The 16,080-nt window shown below is 33.6% G+C and overlaps 1 protein-coding gene across 1 annotated transcript in view; it reads left to right on the plus strand.

Moving 5' to 3' along the window:
• The window catches only part of LOC126750218 (serine proteinase stubble), a 79,726-nt gene that overhangs the window by 62,142 nt on the left and 1,504 nt on the right, over window positions 1-16,080 (plus strand). Inside the window, exons 3-10 of the mRNA XM_050459766.1 lie at window positions 868-1,154; window positions 1,209-1,782; window positions 1,844-2,161; window positions 2,215-2,439; window positions 2,496-2,831; window positions 3,159-3,336; window positions 5,003-5,271; window positions 15,365-15,563. Coding sequence (XP_050315723.1) covers window positions 868-1,154; window positions 1,209-1,782; window positions 1,844-2,161; window positions 2,215-2,439; window positions 2,496-2,831; window positions 3,159-3,336; window positions 5,003-5,271; window positions 15,365-15,563 — 2,386 coding nt within the window. The remainder of the gene's footprint in view (window positions 1-867; window positions 1,155-1,208; window positions 1,783-1,843; window positions 2,162-2,214; window positions 2,440-2,495; window positions 2,832-3,158; window positions 3,337-5,002; window positions 5,272-15,364; window positions 15,564-16,080) is intronic.

Below are 16,080 nucleotides of genomic sequence, written 5' to 3' on the forward strand. Positions count from 1 at the left end.
ATCTACAGTTCTTACATTTATTTCTATAAAAAGCTTTTTTTTCTGCTCTAACGGCTGTCGTGGTATACTCGTAGTTTCTAAGTTGCTTGTAATACTCCCACGTTGCAGGCAATTTAATTGTTTTGAAATCTTTTAGCGCATTATCTCTTAGTTTTTGAAGAAGTTTTATATTGTCTGTCAACCAAGGAGAGTTTCTCTTTTTTCGCACTGTAAGTGTTTTAACAGGAGCATAGGTATCAAACAATTTTATTAGGTTTGTATTTAAAAAATTTACTTTATCGTCAATAGATTGATAATCATATATAAGGTGAAATGGAATGGCTTCTAGATCGGCCTGGAAGTTATCTAAGTTTATATTTTTTAGGGGTCTATAGGTCACGACTTTAAGTAACTTTAAGCACTTCCAGCACTATACCACTAAATTCAAAGAAAATGCCAAAGTGATCGGAAAACGTAGAGTTAATAATGCCAGTTTTTAAAATATTTAGCTGATTAGTAAAAATAAGGTCGATAATAGAGCTGGTGCTATTAAAAATACGAGTCGGCTCAGCTATAACCTGCTTTAGATTAAAAGTCTCACACATAGATATTAATACAAACATGAAGATACAATAGATATTAACATTCTTCGAACTTCTCTCCTATTAATGCTGCTACATTTTCTGCTCCTTTTTGTAAAGGTTAAATGATATTATCTGAAGATACCAACAGCCTCATATATACCGAATTAAAAACACAGCTACCAACTCTGCTAGTAAAAAATATTTTACTATAAGACATAATAAATGATTTAATCAGTGCTTTTTTTTAAGTGGTACTTCCAATACTTTCTAATTCAAAACTAACATTCTTTTATTTTATTTTAAGGCTCAACAAGCGGCAGAAACATTCGCAACCTCCCATGCATTTCAAGAAAAAACAGCGGCCTTAGCGGAGTCTGTATGTTTGCCATAGATTGTCTTAAAGCCAATGGCACCCATCTAGGTACCTGTATAGACCGCTTCTACTTTGGATCCTGCTGCCACATAGAGCCCATTAAAGATCACAGCGTCGAAACGAATATCATCTTGGATACGAGGGAACCACCTGAGAGGGTACAAAATACTACTCATAAAGTATCTACTAGCACTCTAGCTAGTACTAGCACTAGTCAGGTAAGTACTATTTACTAAGCGTTTTTTTTAAATATTAATCAAGGGTTTTTCTAGGTCCTGATTATAAATCGGCTTAATCAAACCAGCACAATGTTGTCTACATCTACAAGCACATCAGTACCAAGTATTGCAATATCGTTTGGAGATAGATTAACTACTATAGAGACCACCACCTCACCGCCAAAACTACAGACCTTTCAAGTAGTTAATAGTGAAACTACTACGAGTATGCCTTTAAGGACTTCAACGAAACCATCCAGTACCATTACAAAGCCACAACCAGCCATTACAGCGCCATCGAAACCTGAAAAACCAGTACTAAGCTCGAGTACAACTAAGCCAAGTACAACATCAAATAAATCAAGTGCAACAAAACCAAGTACAATAAAACCAAGCACAACAAAACCTAGTACAAGGAAGCCTAGTACAACGAAGCCCAGTGCCATTAAGCCTAGTACTGGAAAACCTAGCTTAAAACCTACAAAGCCTAGTCAGAAGCCTATAAAGGTAGTCACTACTACGAAGAAGCCTTTGGTTACGACTACCACTAGTAAAAAGACGGTTGCGACTACAAAGCCTACTAGGAGAGGCACCAGGCCTACTAGTTCGACTGCAAAAACCACAACAAGTCAGTAGTTTAGTCATTACCTTTCAAAAATGATAAAATATTTAACATATAATTTTTATAGCTAAATCCCCTGTAAGAACAACAACAAAGCCAACCATAACGAAAAAACCTGCTTCAACAAAGAAACCCACTCTATCAACAACGAAAATCACAACGACATCACCTACAACTAAAGCTACAACTACCTTTACTACCACCACTATGGTATATCCGTCAAGTTCTACCATAACAGTAGCAGACGAGCCGGTGATTAAGAAAAATATATCTCAAATATGGCAGAGTGAAACTGCGAATCCTGCAGTAAATGAAGTCGTTGTTGAGAGCAGCAGTGTATCACTTGGATCTACAATTGAATCCGCTACAAGCCAAATGATGCCAGGTCTGTAATTTTGTTGATTTTATTTCTTGCTTTACTTAAGAAAGGTTTTATAGATGTTCCAGTACAAACAGAATCACCTTTACAAGCCTCTACAATTTTCAGTACATCTAGTACTAGTACAAAAGCACCTCCAAGTAGTACAATAGTGACGTCACCTAGTATTGACGTGCCCACAGATGTACCAATAGTTCCTCCAAGTTTTGTAACATGGACTGTTGAGGATACCAAGAATCACACTGTGGAAAACAATGAAACAGTAGCAGTAAATATTACAGAAGGTTATACAGAGAGAAGCTTTTCAATCTACGTTTACTATAAATTATCAATTTTACAGAATGGGTTCCAATAACCACACCAGACGGTTGGGTTCTTCTGCCGATTGTGACCTCGTCAACCAGTACTCCACTAACCAGTAACCCAAGTCAAAATGACACATCAACGTCAAGTTCCTCAATTTTAGATCCTTTATCAACATCTACTATATTTTATGTCACAACTACTATAGCCCCAGAAACATCTACCTTAGCATCAGAAGTAACTTCCATAATTAACATGACATCGACAACAGAGTCAGCTACGATAATAGAAAATTTCACTCTTTCTAATGAACCCAGCACATCTACTGAAGAAATTACTCCGAAACCAGTCAATATGAGCGACTACACTGATGGTAGGTACGAGTTTAATGCAATTTATAAAACTACACGGATTATATCTCTGATGGTTCCCTGACCTTTTTCAAGGTAATTTAAGCTCGTTAGCCGCCTGCTCGAAGAAAAAGTCACACAAACAATGAGACTTAGGTCTGGTTCGTTCGCGATCCGTGTACTCTTGTTTCACTGCCCATTAAATGTGTCTATTGTTCCTGTAATAAAACTTCGTTAGTAATTATTTTAAATGAATCCTCTAATTATCCTTTTAACTGTTTTCTATTTACCCCTTGTTTTCGCGCGGTCAAAACTTTTAACGGCAACTTTTAATATTTCTTTTACTAAAGTATGCGGAAGACGAATGTGGCCGGAAGCTCGGATTGTTGGAGGTGAAAAATCGGCGTTCGGCAGATGGCCCTGGCAAATCTCCTTAAGACAATGGAGGACCTCCACGTATCTTCATAAGTGTGGTGCTGCGTTGCTAAACGAGAACTGGGCCATTACTGCTGCGCATTGCGTGGAAAAGTGAGTTTTTTTTTTTGGTTTAAGTTTAGTACATTTAGATTTAAGATGCTAAATTGATTTATTTGAAAAATTTATGTGCTTCTTGAATCAAGGAAATTTTTATGTAAAATGAATAAGAACATCATAATCTAATGCCCAAATGGGCAGAAATTGAATGATTAGAAAAACGGGGTGAAATTTACCCAATACCTCCCTTGGTTCGCACGCCCCTGGTTAAAATTATTTTTGTTTAGTAGGTTCAAAACAATAAACGTACTACCAATAATTTAGGTCCCAAAATTGGTTGTGGTAGCTAAAGTGGTTCCGAAGCTATAAAGCAAAAACTAGTTTTTGAAGATTATCTTCAAAGTGTTCTAGCTCCCTGAGGAAGCATTTCCGGACCCATATTCATACGAACTTTTATCTTTTTTTGACGTTTTCTATTTACCCTAGAAGTTTGTAACATTATCAACGGAGCACCTTGTACTCATCCAGCATCTCATTATCTCCCTTAGCTAAGATTACCTGATTTAAAATACATGCCTGGGCTACCTTCCATAGCTCAATTATAGCAAAGAAATCATTGACCATATAAGAGCTAAATACCACCCCTCTTCCTTGTGAATATCGCCAGGCAGCCCTGACTTAAATCATCATATGCTTCTGTTTTCAAGCATTATTTTGACCCAATCTTAGTTAAGTTAGGTGACTGCTCTTACCTGTATGAGTATGGTACTTTCTCTTTGACAGCCATTTACTCATACTAGCAATAAGGATATTAAGATATGAATCTGTTAATTTTTCTACCTGGTTAGCTTATTAATAACATTCTTTTTGTTTTTTAACAAAAATTATATAAGATTAGAAGAAAATTATAAAAGAACTTTGCTTTTCATCTCAGTGATGAGTTAGATTACCACATATTCGTTATTATTCTACGTAGTAAGCTTCTTAAATCCTCATTTGAACTACTTTACAAACGCTAAATTAAAAAACCACTATGTAAGGATTAAAAAGAGATTTAATTAGACTAGTATTCTAGATGCGGCCGCTATTGCTATTGCTGCTTTATCAGAGATCTATTTTTTTTTCGCTAGTAATTTTGGCCCTTTTTATTTTGCCAAAATATCTGTGGCTTAACGGCCTTCTATTCTATTAGCTTACCCCTAGTCGTTCATCTTAATCAAAAATTGATTTAAGATTTATTTTTCGGGTATGTTGTGGATTATCTATTAGCGTCTCGGTAAGGCAGCCAAACTTATTTTTACTCTGTTTAACAAATTTATTAGCTGCCTCGAGCCTCGTTATTATGTTATCACTTCACGTCAGAAACAAAATAACAGTTTTTATCAAAATTGTGTTTTCGCTTTAAAGAACTTTAGTGAACTTAATGTTCCATAGTTTAACGTTGGCATTAAATAAATTGAACAAGAAGCCAAAAGAACTTGTCACTTTGAGGCTCCACAAGCTTATTTTTTTACCTATATAGATTTTTTGTTGGATTTCTTCGTGAAAGTTCTTTATGTGGATACAGTCTTTATTGACTTTTCCAATGCCTTTGACAACGTGCCTTACGGGATGTTGGTGCATAAGCTACGACCCTTGCGAATCTCATATTTTTATGGTTATATATCCAATCATAGACTGATAACATTATATAATTTATAATAAAACTTTTCCGTTTTAGTGTTCCTCCAAGCAACCTTCTCTTACGCCTGGGAGAACACGACCTCTCCACCGAAGGCGAACCTTACCTCCACGAGGAAAGAAGAGTACAAATCGTAGCATCGCATCCACAATTTGATTCAAGGACATTCGAATATGATTTGGCTCTTCTCAGGTTCTACGAACCAGTCCAATTCCAGCCCAATATAATTCCAGTTTGCGTGCCCAAAACTGATGAGAATTTTGTGGGCAGGACTGCCTATGTTACTGGATGGGGAAGACTGTATGAAGGTATGTATCAGTAAGTTTAATTTAAACATTGCAAGTTTTTACAATTCTATGATCTACCAGAAATTATATCATATTTTATTATTATTTCTTTATACTTGGTAGTAGTGCAGTAAAAATAGAATCATTATTTAAATACTATATAAATATGTCGGCTTAAGTTTTCTCTAGTTGCTGCAGCCCTAAATAGTTTTTAATCATAAAGAGGCATGGTACTGAAATACTTTAGAGAGTACTGTTTCTAGATATTGCACTAGATTTAGAACTACTCTGGTACGATCACGCAGATTATGAAGGCCAGGCTCTCTGGGCTTATTACCTTTCGGTCATAACTGGGGTCTGTATCCACAAATCTTTTACCAGATCTACTCTTCTATGGTTAAACCTCTTTTCACTTTCATTTGGCGGCCTGTTACAAAGAAAGTAAAAGTTCGAGAATCATTTACACTCTATTAAACCCCTAGTTTTTGTAACATGCAACTAACAAAAATGCCAACCATACCAACTGTATATAGTCTATATATTCTCGGTGAACTACAGGCCAATGAGAGTAGTAATGCTAAAATCTCTCTTTGCTGAAATGCTAAATGATCTCTCCTTCTGATGAGAAGTGACTATATTAGCACCTAAGATGACTACGAGGGTCTATGGCGGGTCGAAAGGAGTAGAAGGGCTCTATTAGATCTGCATTATTAAATGCTGCAAAGAAGAAAACGATACAGATGGCTACGGCATAAATCTCTCAGTCACACAGTCGTCTTAATCTGCTCGAAAAGCAAAGAGAAACTATAGGCGAGTACTGGACTGCATAAAGATTCTCGAGGAACTGGCGAAGCATGGGGAGGGCGGCATGGTTCTCATCTCTGGGCGACCTTGTCTGGATAATTGACCAGTCAAGTAATGCTTTTAATGAGCAAAAAGACCCTGTTGCTAAATAGGTGAAATGCTTATTAGGCTTCGAACCTATGATCGACGTAGCCAAATATATATGGTTTTTGCAAAAGGTTGGGAAATCTCGAAACTGGAGATACTACAGACCAAAATATGTTGTTTGTCTGAAATAGTTGTTTTAGTCCAAAGTTGATAGTTTGCGAGAGACAGAGTATCAAATTTACGATTTTATTTTTTGTTTTTTCTTATTGCTTAAGAAGCATTTTCGACTCGGTATAGAAAGTTTTTCTAGTATGCGAAACAAGGCTCTATTTCTTTTTAGGGCCAAACTTCTAGAGGGTGCCACTAGCAGCACTATTTTGGTAAATTAAACTTATAAGTTTTTTGTGCTACACTGTATATAACAACTGAACGAAAAAATCTTATTTTCTGCTGTTTCCACAAGAAAAAAGGTCCACTTGTTAGAAGTGTCAAAGATTAATAGTTTTCTAGATATATTTTGTTTTTTAAAGTTCCAATGCATTATTAGTACGATGATAATAAAACATAAGTATAACATATTAGATTTACTACATTAAGTGAAATAAGAAGAAGAGAATAAGAGACAGAAGCTATAACCCGATTAGCAATTTTTCGACGCGACGACGTTGCAAATTGCAACGCAACGTTCCAATGTTACGTTGTCTTAACCGTAGAGATAACCGCGTTTTACACCAATTTGAAAGAGATTTTTTTGGTTATCTCAACGTTACGCAGTGGCTACCCGTTAACTTTTTAAACGCTTTTGCAACGTTTTTAGAGTTACTGATTTTTGGACGGATGGGCGCCATAGCGACAGAAAAATTTATTACTTTTTTAACAATAAATTGATAGATACCTCCAGTAGACAGCTACTTCAAAAATACAACCTTTTTAATTCATCTTTTGAACAGTCCTTATTAATATTTGTTTTGTATGTAGTTTAATATACTGAAATATACGGGTAAAATACCCGTTTTAAAAAATTTAGAAGCACTTAATTTATAAACGCAACATAGTTTACTATGAAAAGATGTTATTTTAGCTCTAAATAACACGCGCGCTCTGAATTATAGCGGATTTCAAAAAAAAATAAGTATTTTTTTTTTATTGATTACATAAGAAATCCGCTGTCGTTGTCCCTGGTTGGCCTGAAGCAAGAGGAAGAACGCATGGACCTAACCTAAAATTTCAATTATTGTCTGCAGTTTCTTACGCGTATGCAGCACGTTTTTTTACAAACTTTAATAAACAAAAACTTTAACTTTTACAAAAAAATTCATAAGCTCTTCAAAAAATATAAACTCAGAATATAATGTTAGCATTACATTCTGAGTTCTCATTGCTGCTGCTGCTGCTATATAAATCCTAAAAAATAAAACTTACCACTGTTTTCAAACTGGTTAGTCTCTTGTGTAAAGAAAGGCTATAAAGTAGAATGTAGGAACCATGAAGGAAACCATTTACAAAAAGTAAACCCAGTATTTTATAACTTTAAATATACAAAATTTTCTACAAACCTTTTCACTGCTATCTTCCGCCACTTCCATTGATTCTACATAATCCATATCATCTTCAGATAAGCTAGTTGTCGGCATTTTTGCTTCCATTGCAAGTTTTTTTTTGCGTCTGTAGTAAGTTGCAGAATATTTAAAGTCTTTATATCTCTTAATTTTTAAAGCAAAACGAAAATAATTAATCCCAATAATTCCAAGCAAAAAAATTAATTACAAAAACAAAAATATAGATTAAGTAGGTTATGTTGAATTTAATATTTTTTCATCCTCTTATTCTCTCTACCTTTGTTGTTCATCTTCTTCCTAAAACTCTGAACGTCAAAAAGCTCCCTCTACAGCGAAAAATGCTTAACACAGACGATCAGGCAATGTAATACCCACTCGCTAACGATGAGGTAACGTTATTCTTACTGGTTTTTGATTCGAAAAATTGTACACGTCTGCACATCGTTGTTTTAAGTGTAAATTACTACTGCTACCATTTATAGTAAAAAAATACGTTTCAAAAATAGTTTTACAACAGTTGCGATACAGGTGCAGTACGTCGAAGTTTGGTCAAAAATAAACGTCGTTGCAAAACCAACTAAATTTTGCACTGAAAACAACGTTGCAACTAGTGAAAATAAGAGTAATCTCAACTTAGGTGACTGCAAATTGTTACTTGGGAATATACATTTACCATATAACAAATAACTTCAAATCTAAAAATAACGGTCTGATTAATGTCATAAACTTTAGGGTACCATAGAATAAACTTCGAATGTTAAGTAATGAAATTGTAAGTATTTTATTCTCAGTAAATACTATGATATACAAAAATTATTAAACTATAATTATAGCAATTAATTGCTATAATTATAGTCATCTCTAATGCTTTACCTAACGGTTCACAGTCTGCTGATTTTTTTTCAAAACAGAAAGAGTTGAAGTGTTGTACTGAGACATATCATTTACAGGCATGAGGCGTATATGAAAAATGTATATTTTGTCTGTAATATTTTTATGTTACATTATTTTATTTTTATTGAGTTTTATGTATTTATAGTCTTAATATTAATAAGAATATAAATTAATTAAATACTAATAGTTTCTGCTACTTTACAAGTAATTACTATTATTTGGTGTTTGTAAAGCTAACAAACTAATAAATAAACAATAAGCTCATGCTTGCTGCAGTCTCCATAGAATTTGAATGTTAGTTTGAATTCCTTGGATTTGGTGGAAAATTCTTTGTCTAAAATCACTTTCAGTGTCCACTAGCGTATCGTAAACATGTCGTTTAAAAGAAGAAATCCGTAGGACTTAAATCTGGTAATCTAGCCGGCCACGAAACCGACGCTGATCGGCACATCCATTGGTCTGGATAAACTTTATTTAGATACTCTCTAACTAATAAATTAAAATGAGGTCGAGCTTCGTCATGCATAAGCTATATATTCATGCGTGTTTGTAATGGAAGATCGTCCAACAGAAAGGGCAATTGTTCTGCAAGCAATTGTAAACACCTTTGGCCATTTAGTCTATATGGTAGCACAATGGATCCTATTAAATATTGTCCAGTTATTCCTGCCCATAAATTCATTTAAAATTGTACTTAGTGACGCCTTTGTCTTATTGCATAAGGATTTTCGTCTTCAGAAATATGGAGATTATGCGAGTTAATTTGCCCATCACTTTAAAATCCTGCTTCGTCATTCTCTTCCTTCTTCTACCTTTTTGGGGTAATATTTCACGCTTCAACTATGTACTTTCTGTAGGTGGTATGGATGGAGCGGAATTTCTTCAGAAAAAATGGTTTTTACTGTATAGTTGGAAATTTGAAATTCTCGAGCTACATTCCTAACTCCAACTGTAAGATTTTAACAGCATCTAAAATATTTTCTTCAACTTCACCTGTATGTACAGTTGCCTATGTCGGTCTCGTCTATGTCACTATGTCGGCCCATATTTGAAACAAAACTATCTAAACAAATTGTTTTTACTACTAAAAACTTAACTCAAGATGAGGCTATAATCATATCTTACTAGTTTCTCGTAACCGCTGGTCAGGTGTATTAAGAAATCTGTCAGGGTACAATCTTCATGCTTTTAAAGCATTACATCCTACCAATCCGTACAATAGATGAATGAATGTTTAACAAACGTATGATAATAATATTAATACCTTTGATATTATTATTATTCTAAATATGACAAATATTAAAAACCAATAGCAACAGGACCGAGCCTAGGCTATTTGCCGCCCGGGTGCAAGAGCTAATTTTGCCGCCCCTTTTGCAGTAATTTTTATAAAAAGTGTTTTAAAAAATGCTTTTACCAAAGTACAACGTTTAAAAAAAAGGTGTAATAAAAAAATCATATTGAATTAAATTCCAAACACACATATATTAATCAATATATCAATATTATCTATACAAAAAATATACCTAAAAGCATATATTATTTACTTATATAAGTATTTCTATATTAATATGTAATTACATTGATATAAACACCTAAAGAAAATATATTTTACTTACATACTAATTTAAAGAAATTAAAAAAAAGTAATTAGAACCCTGGTTTAAATGCTAACATTTACTTTTCTTGTCTTTTTATATGCAAATTCCCTAATTAGGTCGGTAACATCTAAATTAGAAACAATGTCTTCCTCAATACTTATTATTGATATATTTGATAGTCTTGATTGGCTCATTGTGGATCTTAAGTAGTTTTTCATTAATTTTAGTTTGGAAAGTGCGCGTTCCCCATGAGCTACAGTGACTGGCATTGTTAAAAATATTCTTAAAGCTACGAATAAATTTGGAAATATGCCTTTCAAATCGTTAGCAACCAGACATATTAATATTTCTTTGGCCGAGAAAATATTTCCATCATTAATGTAAATTGATAATATGTCGATTTCATTATAGAGGTCCAATCCATTTATGTCCATATTTTTTGTTTCAGGGTCAGTTAATTTAGCTTCTAAATGCTTACAATAGGTCATTATTTCGGGTTTGGAAAATGCTTTCAAATTGTTTAAAAAACCAAATAATTCAATATGTTTTTGTAAATCGTGAAATCTCTCATCCAATTTTGAGGTTGAAATATCGAGAATATTTTAAAAAATTTACTTTAAAATTTATTTCTGGAGATTGGATTGGCTCATCCTTGTGTTCATAATCAAAAAACGTTTTTTTTCTCCTTGGTCTTATTGAGTGAATGGCTGGAAAGGAAATTTCGGCGTCTACTTCTTCCGCAATTATCTTAGATTCATTTATCATGTCTAAAAACCCGTTTTCCGATCTCATTTGTGTCAAAAATAATGTGATTTCTTTTAGCATCTGTACAGCTTCTGGTAAAATAACATTAGACTTTTGCAGTGTTTTGCTTACTATATTAATTTTGCCAAAATGTTGGACCAAATAACTAACGAACAAATAAATTTAAGTTTTATTTATTAGGGACATTGCAATATTCTTTGTTTCATTATCTCTGCCTTCATCATTAAAAAACGTAAACAGAGCATCATACACTTTTTCTAACTCAAATCTAAGAGTTTTTATTGCCTCAATACGGCTTTCCCAGCGGGTATCCGATAAAGGCTTTAGTGTTAGCCTGGGCAGCTCTTTTAAGAGAGCATTCCATCTGTAAGTTGAGGCCGAAAAAAAGACATATATTTCCTGAATAATGCTAAAAAAATTACTTACTTCTAGAGAGCTTTTTGCTGCATCATTCACTACTAAATTTAAACTATGGGCGGCACAGGGTACAAAAAAGGCTCTAGGATTAATATTTAAATTTTTTTTTGTAGGCCATTGTGCTTGCCTTTCATGTTTGCTCCGTTGTCATAGCCCTGACCTCCCATATCGGCAATATCAATATCCAGTTCTTTTAAATAATTTAATAAAAAATCTGTTAACCCCTGACCAGTAGTGTTTGTAACTTTACAAAATCCTAAAAAATGTTCTCGAATTTCTATACTTTTAGAACAATCATCAATAAAAACGAATCTAACAATAATGGTAATTTGTTCTTGGTGACTAACGTCAGGTGTACAGTCAAGAATGATTGAGAAATATTTTCATAATTTTAAACATTCAACAATACACTTTTTTACTTTTTCTCCTATTAAAAAAATGAATTCATTTTATATTTTATCTCCCAAATAATGCGGCATTTTGTTCTTATCTTTTTGGACTCTATCAATATGTTCGGCCATTACAGGATCAAATTTTGCAATCGTCTCAATTAATTTCAGAAAATTACCGTTACCCTTATCAAATAGTTTTTGACTATTACCCCTAAAAGTTAAATTTTGTCCAGCTAAAAACTGGATAACAGATATTATTCTCTCCAAAATCGAAGTCCATCTTTTTTTTTCATTTGAAATAACTTTTGATTGATAGAGTCCACAGTTAAACCTTTTTCTATTGATTTTTTTAATTCAAGCCATTTCCTAACACTTTCAAAATGCCCCTTACTGGTTTCGTGTCTTTCTAAAGTCCGAGATAAATGTCACCATTCCCCTCATTAAAACTATTATCAGAAACTTTAAATAATTTACAAGGAAAACAGTACATTGAATCTTTAGACTTTGAGTAAATAAGCCAGGTTCTAGGAACTTTTTTATTGTTAGTTAATTTTTTTTCAATGTAAGCAGCGCTAAAACATCTATTTAAATTATTAATGGGATAATTAATATTTTTAATTTGAACAGGTCCTATTCCTAAAATCAATAATCTAATATTATCCTTTAATATTTCGGGCCAATATGCTGAATCTTTAAATCGTTCTTCATTTACCTGAATAGCTTCAATGTTCTCAGTTTGCGTATTTGCTGGCGTATTCGTCGAGTGATCATGTTGTTTCAGTTCATCTCCTGATGGTTGTTGATCTCCATCATTTGGTTGTTCTACATCGGCATCGGCTTCAGTTGACATCAAAAGTTGAACATCCGGCCTTTGGCTTGTTGAAGGTTGAGGTTGTGCCGGTTGTGGGTTCATTGATGACGCAAAAAACTTTTTTAACAAGCCTGCTAACCTCCTGTCATCTTCCTTTTTTTCTAGCTTCCTTTTTCGGTATTGGGAACCAGAAAGCCTCTTTCGACCATCAGCCATCTAAATCAACAAATATTTTTTTTGCAATTGGCACAAAAATCAGACATTACTTTTTTCAATGAAAAATTGCTTAAGGCATGAAGTTCTAAATATTTGGAAGATATTAATAAAATATTTTAAACTTACCGTTAACAACACAAATACATTTTTTATATAAAATGTATTAAAAATAAACACTAATCGACAAGTCGCTTTAAAACTCGCACATTAAAATAAACTAAAAACAAAAGGCTGGGAATTTCTAAACATTACACCCTCGCTTATTTCTGCAGCTCCAAAATACATATTATTTATTACCCAAAAGTATTGAAATTCCGCAAGAAATAAATTTCGAGGAATTACTTGGTGGTATTTTACGCGGCTCTTTTAATTACGCCGCTCTTATAACATATCAGCACCGGCGGCGGCGCCGGCGCCGCTCTGGCTGAACCCACCATAATTGCGGTGCTATTGTTTTTATTACCTGGTCCTGGTACCTATTTATTTATCTATATAGATTATTATTATTATAGCAACGATTCGGGGAACAATGCTCGGTTTCAGTAAACATTGTATTCTGTTGGCGCCTTAATAATTATAAGTTTTAAATTTTATAAATTTTTGTTATTCATTTTTTTTTTTCATTACTTGGCGCTTTTTTATTTTATTTTTCGGATATTTTGCCGCCCCAAATGACCGCCGCCCGGGTGCGGCGCACCCCTTGCAACCCCGGCACGGCTCGACCCTGAATAGCAAACAGTAGCAAAACTACACAGATATTATTTAAAGCAAGTTGATTATTATGTTTTATCATCTGGTGGCGCCCTCTAAAAGCTTGGCCCTAAAAATAGCGAACTGTTGTTTCTCATACTGGGAAACCTTCCTATGCCGAGTTTTATGCCAAAATCAAAAATAAAATTGTAACTTTAACGCCCTATATTTTCGAAATTATCAACTTTTGGACAAAGCTATGTTTGGGTCAATTCACATATTTTGGTCTGTAATATCTCCCAAGGCGTTATAGCTGGGACCTCTATCTATCTCATTAGAGGATTATTGCATGATAGACGGGTTAAATGAATGCTGGTACTTGCGACCCAATCTACAGACCCCAAGTATCGGGAATAATCCGAAGTGCTAGTGTCGAGAGGAGAAAGGGTCTAATTACCATGCCATCGTGGAGTGCCCAGTTTTTCTAGCAATTGTCATCTCCTATTTAATTAATATACTTTTAAAGCACCTTTTATATACGTTTAAATAGTATTATATTACGTCGGTCTTATTCTTATTCTTAGTTTTTATATAATATTTCTATTTTAGCTCTTAACTAACAAAATTTAATTTTGCACTGGAACAAACCGATATTATAATTAACAAATCTATAGAAGCGATAATTAACGGCGCCAGAGAAAGTTTTTGGAGCGCTACAAAACCCGACCGCAACTGAAACTGAACTATATTTCCGGCTAAAATAGTAATTAATGTTTTGCGACAAATTTAGTAGATTTTAATTGAAAAGGGAATGAAAAGCAAATGTATTTCTAAAAGCGCTTCATTGGTTGTGTATTATAATTTGTGATTTAAAATCTATTTATTAATATTTATTTTCTTTGCAAAAACTTTTTTTTTAGTCTTAGTTTTCTCATAAGACTAAAGTTCAGTAACATCAAAAATACGAGTCGACTCTTACCTCGAAGATTACCTTTGCGGCTATTAAGACCAATTTCATTTTGAAAGAAGCAAATTACTTGTAAATAATAAAGCTGTTTATAAAATTGCCAAAGTAGCGCATTTAACCTACATAAATTAGTCAGAGTTATAATTAAAAACCTTACGACGATAATCTTCAGTCATATTAAAAAAATGGGAATTATAGCATAAAACAAAAGCCCTGATCAGCACTATAAAATAATTAGAACCTTCGAAACTCTGCAGTACTTTTACGAATTTGAGAAATACTATTTTACAATGCCACTGCCTAAGTTGTAACCGCCACTGCAAAAACATCAGAAAGACAACACAGCCAAAAACTAAAAATTTTAGTTTCTGCAGCAATATTCTGTAATCAACACAATCAAAAGCGTTTGTAAAATCACAAAATGCTGCGGTGGCTACCTTGCTATCATCAATTTTTGTCAGAAAATTGAAGTTCATAGACGTTTGTACTGGAACTTTATATGTTTTATATGTTTGTGGAAAATAAATAAAATGAGAAAATAAATGACAACGGTTCATTTGGGTGGAAGATGTTGATATAATGGTATTTTTAATATTAGATTCAACGGAGGTGTAAAATTCTAGAGATTCTATCTTTAGGTTTTAAGAACAAGTTTCAAGTTGTTTGTTGTCAGTTATTTTATCAATATTATAGAAAAAATTACGTCGCCAAATTAAAGCCATGACATCTACCTCATTTACAGAGATATTTGCCAAGGTGGTTAACGTTTTTTTCTTATACTAACCATGATAGTACCTACTATGAAAATGTTGTCAAATATATTTTTTAGGATTTCTCGAAATTTAAGATATATTGTATAGATAGCAATCCCTAAGTTTTAAATTAAATTCGAATTTAAAATTTGATTCTAGATGGTCCCCTACCAAGCATTCTTCAGGAAGTCTCGGTGCCTGTTATCAATAATTCAGTATGCGAATCGATGTACAGGAATGCTGGCTACATAGAGCACATACCTCACATTTTCATTTGTGCCGGATGGAGAAAGGGCGGTTTTGACTCTTGTGAAGGGGACTCTGGAGGGCCCATGGTAATCCAGAGGGAAGACAAAAGGTAATGTAAATATCAATTGAAGCAGAGATAATTTTAAATTCTGGTGGAACAGAAGATGTGGCAGATATGACTGTATTCTTGAAAAAAAAATGTGAGTGGTACCTTGTTTTAGGCATTTTCGTTTTTGCTACTAAAACAACAAGAAATGAATTGTAGACTGTTATTCAGGATAAGATCTTAACCTTTCGATATCAACTTTTCCAGTAAAATTCCATACTAATATAGAATAATTCTCAGATTAACAGACTTGAAGAATATCAAATCATAAGAGTGCTTATGCCCAAAAAAGCTATAAGGCGCAATTTTTTTGCATTTTTTTTAGCTGGTTATAGTCTACAAGCGTTTATTGTCTAATATATTCTACGATGCCCGACTTTTTATCCCGTTTATCGCCTCTGTTATTATTCCATTCTATAGCAAAACATTTGTGGCCAAAAGTAAACATTTAGGTACAAATAGTTAGAGCCCCTCTATCTTCTTTCTCACCCAATAATTACTGCTTCTAAACACATCAAAT

The sequence above is a fragment of the Anthonomus grandis genome, chromosome 2, assembly GCF_022605725.1.
Source record: "Anthonomus grandis grandis chromosome 2, icAntGran1.3, whole genome shotgun sequence".
NCBI lineage: Eukaryota > Metazoa > Arthropoda > Insecta > Coleoptera > Curculionidae > Anthonomus > Anthonomus grandis.